Source organism: Amphiura filiformis, chromosome 11 (assembly GCF_039555335.1).
Source record: "Amphiura filiformis chromosome 11, Afil_fr2py, whole genome shotgun sequence".
Lineage (NCBI taxonomy): Eukaryota > Metazoa > Echinodermata > Ophiuroidea > Amphilepidida > Amphiuridae > Amphiura > Amphiura filiformis.
The window spans coordinates 29,472,355-29,485,595 of record NC_092638.1 but is presented as its reverse complement, the minus strand read 5'-3'; the positions used below and the strand labels follow the sequence as shown (position 1 = coordinate 29,485,595).

General features: G+C 35.9%; 1 protein-coding gene across 2 annotated transcripts in view; it reads left to right on the top strand.

Moving 5' to 3' along the window:
* Window positions 1-13,241, top strand: part of LOC140164690 (uncharacterized) — a 49,355-nt gene that overhangs the window by 16,436 nt on the left and 19,678 nt on the right. For both annotated transcript variants that reach the window (XM_072188045.1, XM_072188046.1), the window contains exons 2-4: window positions 9,213-9,686; window positions 10,793-11,248; window positions 11,455-11,927. In XM_072188045.1, coding sequence (XP_072044146.1) covers window positions 9,213-9,686; window positions 10,793-11,248; window positions 11,455-11,927 — 1,403 coding nt within the window. The remainder of the gene's footprint in view (window positions 1-9,212; window positions 9,687-10,792; window positions 11,249-11,454; window positions 11,928-13,241) is intronic.

Sequence of the window (13,241 nt, the reverse complement as noted above, 5' to 3'; positions counted from 1 at the left end):
ACTCAACTTTGAATTTAAACTACCCAATTTTTCAACATTATAAATTGTACACAATAAGCTACCAGTTGTAGAACATAACCCTGACATAACCCTATAACTTTTCAACAAGAATGGTTGGAAAATGTTTGCTCAAAAATCATTTTTAAAAAAAGCCTGATCTCTTCCCAAATTCCAAATATTTTTGGCGAAGTTGATCAAATTCAAAAATAATAATAAAAAACGGGGCCTAATTATTACTAGTCATGTCACACCAGTTAAATGTTCGAAAGTACGTTTGACTCGTTTATATTTATATATAATTGCCTAAAGTTGTTTCAGTTATATCAACTAATAATATTTTATGTGTCCTTATCGACTACTGCAATAGTATATACAATGTGTTCTATTTGTTAACTTTGTTATCATTTTCACATCGCTATTTTTAAGGTCTTTAAAACTCATGTTTGTGTACGTTGTTTGGAATACCCTGTTTAAACGGTCTGTTTGCTAAACGCTGTGGCTCTATAAAGATCACTATCTGACACTCTCTGATACGGAAGGAAAAAAAAAGTAATAAGATCTAGGTTACGCACCTATCAAAACAAAGTGCAACGGAGAAAGTAAATGAACGAGTATTATATCATTATAATATCAATTTCAGGCTCGGGAAACAAGTATGTAAGTGTAAAAAAATCCCCATTTTATGAGATTGCTAAGTACCCGGGCACAAGAACATACCTAACATAGAAAGAATACAAGTGTTTTATGTCACATAAAGCACCTAAACATAGAAAGGATACCAGGGTGTATGTCACAAGAACGCACCTAACATAGAAATGATACCAGTGTATATGCCACAAGAACGCACCTAACATAGAAATGATACCAGGGTATATGTCACAAGAACGCACCTAACATAGAAATGATACCAGGGTATATGTCACAAGAACGCAGCTAACATAGAAATGATACCAGGGTATATGTCACAAGAACGCAGCTAACATAGAAATGATACCAGGGTATATGTCACAAGAACGCACCTAACATAGAAATGATACCAGGGTATATGTCACAAGAACGCAGCTAACATAGAAATGATACCAGGGTATATGTCACAAGAACGCACCTAACATAGAAATGATACCAGGGTATATGTCACAAGAACGCACCTAACATAGAAATGATACCAGGGTATATGTCACAAGAACGCAGCTAACAAAATATGTTGTTATCTGCTTAATTATTATATGTAATTAATTGTATTGAATCCAATTAGTCAGAGCCCATGGAGATGGACAACATTATGTAAATCCATATAAAGTATGCACAAAAAGAAACTCAGCTGTTATAAACACGCTTATAGCTTCAGAACTAATATCTGTTTTCTCAATATTTCAACATAAAAGAAGGATGATTTATTTACGCACATTTGATACCCAATTTGTCCAATTTTGTTTAATATTAATAATACAGCAGTGTTTTGAAAGAAATATACCCGAAATTAAAAGTTGCAGCTATTTGTATTGATTTGAAATAAGCGCGAAGATAATGGCGGGCATTACGTGCTACCGTGCTGGCATAATAACCATTGATCGATGTAAACTGCAACTTTTAAATTAGGATATTTTTCTTCAAAAGCACTACTGTGTTGTTAATATTGAACGACATTTGACAAATTTGGTATCAAAGTGCGCATAAATAATTCATCCTTCTTTTTATGTTGAAATATTGTGGAAACAATTATTAGTTCTGAAACTATAAGCGTGTTTATAACAGCTGAGTTTCTTTTTGTGCAGACTTTAGATGTACTTATACAAAAGGAAATTAGATATAAGACAAAACACTATCACCATTATTAAGTTAAACTCTCATTCTAAAATCTGAACCTTTACGTCGTGATCTGTACCTTTTTTATATATAAATTTGCAATATAAAACAAAAACTCATTATGAAACACCAATAAAAATCTTGAGGCCCTCGACGATGGGTACCAATGTATGCCCGATCTTTCGATCGACCATGGATTCTTGGTCGATCTTTATTATATTGTTGATTTAATCACCTTTGTTTCATGACCACTAAGGTGACCACTGTTATAGCCCCTCTCCTGAAGTATTTAATTGTATTCGTACTTGCTCAAGTAGCATTCGATGCGAATTTTGTTACACAATAATACGGACACTTGATTCTTAATGGGGAGCTCTCTATTTGCACATGAAATGTACCTCAAGGCAAAGGAGCCCAAGTGACTTCAAACGATATCCAGAAGCGGGGTATATGGTTTGTTAAATTTTGCTCCTTCAAAAAAATTGTACCTTATTTCGGTTCTACATGTGTCTCTTTTTCCACATTGCTGGTAGTAAATATCAAACAGTCATAATTGACGGTCATTTCAATCATCCCAAGTCAACGAGGTTCAGGAATGTCCTCTCATTGTTAATTGTTGGTTAGCCAAAGCAAACAAAGACTATAGAGCTATTTAAGAATTCTATAGACATAGGTAGAAGATTATTATCCTCTTCAACAATAGGATTATTGATTGGTTTAAAAGGCGTTTGACTGGCACTATCATAATGAGATACATGTAGCACCAATTTGAGGTACCTGTGAATACGACCGTCATGTACATTAACACTGTAACTCAGAATACAATTTGCCGACTTCACGGCTCATTCGTGGTGTACGGTCACAAACGATCAATAGACGTTAAACAAGTCAATTTCATTACAATGGCTCATCAACTGACATACCTGTACAGTAGTTAAGGTAATACGTTTAGCTATTCCGGATGTAAATGTTTCCTTTAGTGGTGAACCTTTCAGTGACCATGACCACTAAAAACAATCGAACGTGTACTTTTGTCAAATATATAAATTAAAATAAGGTATTCTTGGAACATTCCGTGTCCATGTTAGTGTAATGTAAAGTGTTATATACCTCATATATAGATTCCTGTCATCTGATTGGTTGAAAGTGCAGTCATTGAATTAACTATGCCCGCAAAATGAACTATGGACCGGTCCATGGAAATGAACTGTGGACCGGTCACGTGCGTCCCGATCAAACTGCGCAATCGCAACATCCACATATCCATTCGGTATATAAAACAAATATTGACTGCTATATTCGGGACATGGTTAAGATTATAGGCCCACGGTGATCTCAAAACCATGCTATGACCCTTGGCTGCGCCTCGGTTTTGAGATCACCTTGGGCCTATAATCTTAACCATGCCCCTCATAGCAGTCAATATTTGTATATTATAAACGTTATAAGCGTGTTATAAACACGTTATGGTTTTGGTTAAAACGTTTTAATAGCATAAAATGTCGGGTTATATAAAAGTTTTTAAAACCCCACTATAACAACAATTTTAAAATGTGGTCAAAATATTTTTAGCAAACACTTTTGCAAGGTTCGTATCTTATATTGCAATTGAATATTGTCTCCGGTAAGATGATTAGATGAGTGTTTAGTTTATATCTTCATAAAAGCAACGTACGATAGGTCAAAGACCATAATATCCTTTTAATACAGGTCAAACACTCAATATTATTTTGTTGCTTTAAATATAACAAAAGATGAAAAATCTTGATAAGCTTTGACTGGTATTGATATGTTACTTACCAGATATATTCCAGACTCCCGCCAATGGGCTATTCCAGTTAAAATCCATACACCCCCTGTGGAAGACATGACCTTAATCCAATAGTCTGCTCACATGGAGTGTGAATTTCAAATGAGGTTATCTGAATGGGTTATCCCATTTGAAATCTTCACTCCCTGTGTGGGAGAGTGATGCAATGTCTTCCGTAGAGGGTGTATGGATTTCAACTGCGCTAGTTCAATAGACCCGTGTCTACATAAAAACGTCTAATGATAGTACTTAAAAGTTCATTTCCACTCAAATATGACAATTGAAAACAAAACAAAACATACATAACATTTTTATTTTTAAATTAAGCTATTTCTGTATTCCTGAGTAGGGGCATGTCAGCTGTCAAGTCAAGGAGAACACAATAATATTTCAACAAAACACAATGATATGTCAAGGGAACACAGTAATATTTCAAGGAACACCGCAGTATTTCAAGGGAACGCAGTAATATTTCAAGAGAACACATTAATATTCCAAGAGAACACAATGATATTTCAAGGGAACACAGTAATATTTCAAGAGAACACAATGATATTTCAAGGGAACACAATAAAATTTCAAGAGAACACAATGATAGTTCAAGGGAACACAGTAATACTTCAAGAGAACACAATGATATTTCAAGGGAACACAATAAAATTTCAAGAGAACACGATGATATTTCAATGGAACACAGTAATATTTCAAGAGAACACAATAATATTTCAAGGGAACACAGTAATATTTTAAGAGAACACATTAATATTCCAAGAAAACACAAGGATATTTCAAGGATAGAAACACAGTAAAATTTAAAGAGAACACATCAATATTTTAAGAGAATGCAATGATATTTCAAGGGAACACAATGATATTTCAAGGGAACACAATAATATTTGAAGAGAACACACTGATATTTCAAGGGAACACAGCAATATTTTAAGAGAATGCAATGATATTTCAAGGGAACACAATGATATTTCAAGGAACACAGTAAGAAGAGGTGAGAGGTGAGAGGGATTCGAGGGAATACCATGTAAAAGTTTGTAAGGCTTGTTCAAAATATAGAAGTTTCAAAATTCTTCATTTGTTTTTGTTATGTTGTTGACATTTGAAACCTCTAAAACATGACGTAATGGGATACTCCAACAGTCCATGCCACCAAATATGGATAAAGAGCAAATAAAACGTCACGTAACTTGGCATTTTGTCAACAAATTCAAAAATTGATTCCGGGAACAACCTCCTTTACCATTTTTGTGTAAATTTTCGACATTTTCCAAATCCGGCAAAAATTGGCACACCTTAGCAACAGAGTAATTTATAATATATTTTCTGACATTTTCGTACTTTGGTGCCTATGTATATATTATTTTTAATCCTTTAAAATACTATAAAATCGACCCCTGGTTGAAATAATTTATTTTCACTTTTCAGTTTTTATCAACATGAAGTAAATAATACTCCAAGTTAATTACCGCCGGAAAGGCAAGCCTAAATGTCAGACTTAGTATGCTTCCTGTCAGACAAATACGTTGTTTTACTTTTTACTAGGACAACAACCGCGGGTGCGGCGGGGTACAACTCGCAAAGGAGTATCATTCATGTACGACGTGTATCACGTGTTTATTTGTCAAACTTATTTGGTTTTGCTTCTTCCTACATGCTTATAACAGAAACGGTTGTTGTCTTATTAAAATCAAATTTAAGGAGGGGTTATATTTGAGGCCATTTTGAACAGCGTTCTTTCACAACTTTACCAACTATCAGAAGTTATATCTTATTGAAGTCTAGTTTTAAACAATATGTATTGTATTATTAATGTCTGGTTGACCTGGTAACGTAACTAGGCCTCTGATTGGCTAAACACTGAATCACGCGTAACTTAAGAACACAATGTCCGCATAAGATGCAAGTTGGTACTGTTGATGTGAAGATTAATACCTACAAAACAATAAAGAGGTACATTTCTAGAAAGAATATGCGTTTTTGCGCTCAAAATACCCTGATTGGATGCGTCCGGTTGCCTTGGTAACCATTCAAAAAATCGGTTCCATTGTTTTGTGCGTATATACGTTGTTTTATTGTCCAGGGTTCATAGCTTATCCAATCTCTTCGAGTTTTGTTTTCCAAGTCCCCTATAATACTGATTTGGAAGAGCTCAGCCAACAGCAACAAAGCACCAGACGCTCGCATTTGTTATTAATACAATACTGTAATTTAAATACATGTAAAATATACAAATGGAAGATTTTCCAAGCGCTCCGCGGTAGGTTTTAGTACTGCAGAATGTGAAATTATTTGTCAAATGGTCATGCCAAGGTGGATGATGATTTTGCATAAAATGTGTGACAAGCGGCCTGTGAAACAAATTACTCCAAGAAATCAGTATTGTGCACCTGTGTAACTAAGTGAAATTATCAAATCGTCTGCGCGCATGTGATGCAGTTATCTTCATCATGCTCATAGATTCTTCCAATACAATTAAACGTAGACATTTTCACCCTAACACTCCATATCCTCTCGTTTTATGATAATGCAGATCTAAATACTGATCAAGTTAAACCATTAATAATAAAACTAAAATAATAAAAAAATTTGAAAATGTAGATTTGCCCTTACATTGGTCAATGAAAAGCGGCTATTCATTTGAAGGGTGCTGGCATTAAGCCCAAAAGTCATTTCTAATCCCTTGTTGATACGCGAGAAGTGTTTGTTTTTCCTAGCAACGTTCGTTTTATTTCGTGATCCTAGCATCCTCCTTTTACTACAATTTTCATATCGATATCCACGAAAAAAGCTTATTCCCAAAATGTCAGTTGATGTCAACTATTTAAATCAATTTTAATCAGATCAACCTTGACATAAAGGGAGTGGTGGGTGGGATAAAAAAAATATGCGTCCGTTCTCGATGATCAACTGACATAGAATGCGTCATTGGCGACAAACTGGCGCTGAGGGCGATCCGGCATGCCCACGAAACCACCTCGTGACTTCAAGAAGAAGACAATTTCAGCCGCAGGAATAATTTTGTGTTCCAATTGCAAAAAACAATGCAAAACTCGAGTAAACTAATTTTAGAGGTTTTTTTTTTGTTTTGTTTCGTTTTTCGGACCTTTTTCAAAAATGCTGTGATTTTTGTCAAAATTTTGAAGACACGATTAAATTCCTTTAACCATTTCCTTTCAAAAATATAATACTTTCATATATGCCTGTAATCGTCTATGTTACTTAAAAATATATTGAGAAACTGAAGTCTTCTTTAGTTGTGGACAATTAAAGAAACTCCTAGAACAGACTATCTATACACCCTGCAACAAATTGATTACCATGGAGGAATACACGGAATATAAAAGCAAAGAACTGCAAGGGCACCATACATTTGATCAGGGGCGTAGCAAATAGATGGACATGATGGACAAAGTCCATGGGCTCTGAGGGTACAGGGGCCCGAGCAAAAGCGAAAATGAAATAAGGACTGATGCATGAGATGTTAAAAGGGCTCCACTGCTCCTTGTCCATCGGCCCCGAAGATCTTGCTATACACCCTGCATTTGATGTTTTAAACGTATGTGTAAAATATACATTTGAAATGTGAATACTAAAGAAATTCCTTACGCCAATTAAATAAGTACTTTTGTCATATCTGTCATCGATAAATTAGCAGTTCAGACATTCTTTTTTGAAGAAAAAAAAGGACTTGGGAATCGAACCCAGGACCTCCCCGCTGTAAAACGCGTATAAAGCCACTAAACCAAGAAGATTTGTTTTGTTTTGTTTTGCTTTTATTTAAAAGAATTGAAACTCGCGTGGAGTTAATGTAAAATGAGCAAATTAGTGATTTTCGCCAATTTGCTCAGATTCGTAAATGAATAGATGATACGATATATATTGATCCATGTCATTACTCACATAATGTTATAAATGAAGACAGAGATAAAAAAAAAGACTAGTTTGTGTCTCACGTCACTGTCAATCAAATTCCCTACGATCTTTGATTGGTTGTAAGCGCGTAAAAGGAAGGTCGCTTTATCTGGTGCCGATCGGAGAAAAGGAATAGCAGAAAATGGCGAAAAATTACGTACAAAAAGCAACTTTTCTAAGCATTGTTGACTCGGTTTAACCGCCGCGTTCAGCACTTGACACTCGACAATTGTAAACAAACCGTGCTCGAGTTTGATTGTCGACGTCAGAAGCAAATTAGTCTTTTTAATTCTGTCTTCATTATAGTTGATGTAAATCATGTTTACCTAACAACAGGGGCTCACCTAAAACTTTTAATACAACCCTTAAGGGATTTCATACTACTTCAACTAGATTGTTTAGCGATTGATACTCTTTGCCGAATAAATACATTTGAATAATATCTATATTTATTATCAAGAATTTGACCATTTCAAGTAATGAGCAAATTATATTATAAAGAATCGTTTTCACTTCTCTATGTACAAATTCATTGAAGGTGACCAGGCATTGTCAGCTTTTTTTTTGACAAAGGCGTGTTATTCCTAGATGGCGGACTTGATTCCAAAGGGCAAATCCTTTTAACTGATTCCAATAACTCAAATAAACTGTTAACAGCAACAACAAAAAGCGTCAGGGTGGACCCGATGTGACAGAATATATGTGACCAGATCTGATCCAATCAGACTAAATTCGGCAATAATGAATATAATACCCAAAAAGTGAGGAGAAAAAAACACAATAAAAACATGAGCAAATGGGCATATAAAAAATTCATAACTTTGCAACTAATTGTTAAAGAGACCTGGGGATTCAACATACATGATATAAGTAACCTTAGGTACTGAGCAAGATATAACTCAATTTTCAAAATGTCTGACTTTGGATCAGATTAGGTCACATAACTATATGTGACCGTCCACGGCGAATGAGCCGTAAATTCCTCCCCCAATTTTGTTTTATTTCGTGTTAAAAAATAAACATCATAAACTTAAAAATGGTATATCATTTGACTTCAAACGATATCCAGAAGCGGGGTTATGGTTTGTTAAACGTTGCTCCTTCAACAAAATTATAGCTTTTTACGTTTTTACATGTGTCTCTTTTTCCACATTGCTGGCAATATATATCAAACAGTCATAATTGGCGGTCATTTCAAATCATCCCCAAGTCAACGAGGTTTAAGAAAGTTCTCTCATTGTTAATTGTTGGTTATGCATACCTGTACAAAATACAATGCCTGGTAACCCACCACTTGAACAGGATTTAGCAAAAGCAAACAAAGACCAGAGCTATTAAAAGTTCTATAGCCGGCCATCTAAGGTAGAAGCTTATTATCCACTTCAACAATAGGATTATTGATTAGTTTTTGACTATCAAAATAAGACTGATGTCGGGCCAGCTTAAGTTATCGATGAATACGACCTTCGTACACATTTTACACCGTAACACAGAATACAATTTAGGGAATTTACGGCTCGTTTGTGCTGCCGGGTGACATATTATTGTACGATTTCCAGAGCTTCATTTACTGAGACAAAATATTTCCTCAGAATGATTGTTAATTTATGCATGTTTAATTAATTAATGCACACTGTTTTAATGTTTTGATCATCTATTAATTATACAACAGGTGGATTACAGAAAGCCAGAAGTCTCCCTAGACTTAACGTGGAAGAGGCTGCTGAAGAGGTCAATGCAGGTCACAGGTACCTTACTCCTCAACCATCTAAACGTAAACCATTTATACCACCAAGACCCCCAGCGAACAGTTTCCGTCGATCATTATCATCATTCTCCCCACGAGAAAATGGCATTCCTATCATTGAAGAACATGAAGAATTATGTGTCGAAAATGAATCACACAACAACCCATCCAATACTAGTAACGCCATGAAAACTGAACACACCCATGAGAACGAAAGGCTCGAGGAAGCCAAGCGTGACCTTGTGGCTACAAGTGGTCCACTGACCCCTAAACGAAAGGCACCTCAACCACCGTCCAATAGAGGAGAAAGAAGAAGGAAGTCAGATACTAACGCGGCTGAATTGAAACAACTCCGCAAACAACAGAAAGCAAGGGTGAAGAGCTTAGGTCCGAATCAAGGTAGGCATGCACCCAGACTATCCCCAAATCATGAAAACAATGCAACATTTATCGATAAAATTGTTTCTGTCACATGCGTTATGCTAATGTCATTTGGAATCATTAAACGTTTTTAGCTCTTAAAAGACAAAATAAAGCATTTAATGATGCCACGTAGCAAACGAAATCATAATATCCATACACTATCTACATGTCAAAAACTTTTCTGGAGCTATACATAACCCTGTGTAAAAGTAGAAATAAATACCCGTATTTTTTCTGATTAGAATAATCAGCTGCTATTTTGGACACAAGAATACACGATATTTGAATCTTGAACCCTTAAATTCTGATTTATTATAATGTATTTACTATTTATTGTGGATTAGAATAGAAACGTTTTATGTTTTTAATAGGAACGTAGATTCAGTATCCATTGACCCTGAGGTGATGATTCTATTTCTCAAAATATGATGAGCTTATTTCCAAACCATGTTAAGTCCACAAACCCATGTTACTGATTTACCTGTGCGATATTACAATGGGTTGTGATTCTAGGTATTATAATTTCAGTTGGATGCACTATTACAAAGCAAACAGTGGATGGATGCACAGTACTGTGTGATGGCTTTGTTTCCCAAATGAGAACAATAGTCTGCATATTGTTATGCAGCATTGTTATGGTAAATAATGGCTTGTTGATGGTACAACTCATTGTCGCTAATGTCAAACTAATTGTGATTGTATCACACAAGTAAATGAGACACACGGGGTCGTGGACTTTTAAGTTTGTTAAAACACGGTTTGTTAAAGTTTGTTAAAACACGGTTTGGAAATAAGCTCTTCATATATTACTTAGTCCCTTTTGCCATGGGAGGGCACTCAGAGCAGTATATTCCTCTGTTTGTATAAAAGTAGAAACTGAATACCCGGAGTTTTTTCTGAGCAATTAAATTACGTCAACAACAATCACCCGCTAGTTTGTACAAAGAAACCATGATACATAAATCCTGGGATAATTAGATGAAGGATCAACCAAATCCTGATATATTTTACGTGTAAGCGCTGTGATGAGATTAACGTCACACCATATTATATTATATTATTGATAATAATTCTCATTTCAGGTTTAGGTACATCTGACTCTGATTTATCCTCTTCACCTGACGGGTCTCCGACAAAGAAGAGATTATTTTACACACCACAACCAAGACGAAAACAGTTCAACATAGATAGGGACACAACTTTGGATTCCTACGATGTAGCTCAAGGATCCACGCGCTCTCCAGTGGAGCGCGCGGCAAAGTTGGCAATGTCTAAACGAGTCTGGGGTTCCTCGGACAGTTCTGACTCCACCCCTTCCCCGGTTCCACAGTCAGTCAGTCCTGTGTGGTCGTCCCCTAGATCCCCTTCCTCTCTAAGCAGCCAACACTCGACTAGCTCAAGCAGTACCCCGTCAACTACGTCACCAAAGAGTTTACCAATCAGCCCGCTTGCTTCTCCACTTAAAGTCAGGAACACACAAAAGTCACCATTAAGTGGAATTACTTGGCAATCGACTGCCAACATAGTGGACGAAACACGTAAGTATGCTATTCTCTGTAAGACTATACTTACTTGTGTAGAATTATCTTAAGAAGGATAGCATGAATGTGGAATGAGTCTTTTTTAATGTGTTATCTATTGCGCAATTGACGCCCAAATGACGGTATGTGTCTTTCAGGAACCTAAAAAGACTTTTATCACTCTCAGTTTGTTTGAACTTTATGTTTTGTTCTCATACTGTCAGGTCCACACAGGAAACTATCAAGATCGCGCTCTTCAATCACCCCATCATCTGGATCAGCTCGGCAGAAACCATTTCGTAAAGCAACCAGTGGATCAAGTATAGGTATACAGAGTAACACTAGATCGTCGTCAATCCGGAAAGGCAAACAGCGTACACATCGTAGTAAATCAACAGCTACGATGAGTTTGCCACGAAGTCCAGATCGTAGCGTGGATCCTGCGCAATCATTTGGAGCGGCGATCCAAGCAGAACATGCTCAGAGGCAGGTTAGGAGAAGTCAGTCTATTCGCGATGGTTTATTAAATTCCATGATTTTGAATAAGACCGAGCCACAACAAACATCGGCCATAACCCCTGCTCGAGAGGAGGTTCTCAGGACTAGTAATAATGTGGATCAGGAAAATACACAATTAATAAACCGTATTGCGAGACAGAAGTCAGGAATCGAGGACAGGGATGGAGTGTTCATTCAGGTACAGAATTTAATTTTGTCGTAATAGTCTACTTAACTTATTTTTCTGACTCAGTTACATTCGTATATTGTTTTCTTATTTTGTTGCCATAAATTTGCTGTCGAAGTCACGTAATAATCGGATTTACTACCATAGTAATAGATGAATACAATTTTTTAATAGATCGCCCTGCACTACAAGCAGGTTGCAGTCATCACCTGCGTATGTTTGTAATCATAGATTGAATACAATACCGCTATTTTCAAAGATACTTATCTTACAGGTGCGAGTGATCAGCATTTCTTTAACATCTATGGTACAATGCATAGGTACCACATAAACGTTGTAGTGCAGGAGATCTAATCAAAAATTGTATTCATCTATTGCTATGGTAGTTAATCCGATTATCGACAGCGAATAATGTTATCCCATAATAATATAATTAATGCTGGGATTATTTTGATTATTTGCATTATCATTGTAGTATTAGTATTAGTATTAGTATTAGTATTAGTATTAGTATTAGTATTAGTGTACGAGTAAGTATTAGTATTATACGGTGTGCAAAAAGTTCGTTCCGCCCTAATGTCCGGTTTGCTCCAAGCATATCATCACTATAGTTAGAGCCCCATCAGCTTTTGCCCTCAGGATTACTTGCTATGAATGTTCTTAAGGCATGCATGGTGTAAACATTCTCCAGGCATTTTGCATTTCTTATAGTGTGGGCAGACGTGTGTTTTGAGGAATTTAGATAACCACAAACCTCAGAGAATTTAAAGATGGCGTCCCAAAAAATCCGAGAGTGGCTTGTTCAAGGAGAGATAAATTGCTAGAGAATGGATGAAGAAAATTCTTAACCCAATAGAGATATTATGGTCTATTCTAAAAGAAAGGTTTTTGTGAAACTCCTTATTGTAAAATCATAACACAACTTACAGATAGAGTCCAGAATGTATGGACAAGCCTAGATAAGAATAAGAAACTTTTTGTGCCATTAGTGGGCCGTGACTGGTGAAAGCATGTTTTGAAGGTGATCATGGTGATTGACCACCAAGGATACTATGACTTCAAATAAATTGGTTTAACATCTCTACTAATGTAACAAAATAACAAATAACAAAATATAGCCTACACTTTATTGTTTGAGTTTGATTTTAAATACATTAAAGATGCTTTGGGGTGGGGGCGGAACGAACTTATTGCACACGGTATAGTATCATTATTATTATCATCAGCAGCAGCATTAATATAACCATTAACTTCATCACCACAATCTTTATGTTTTCTTAAATTTACATTGCCATTTACTTTTTAATTCATCGCATATTTGATTTT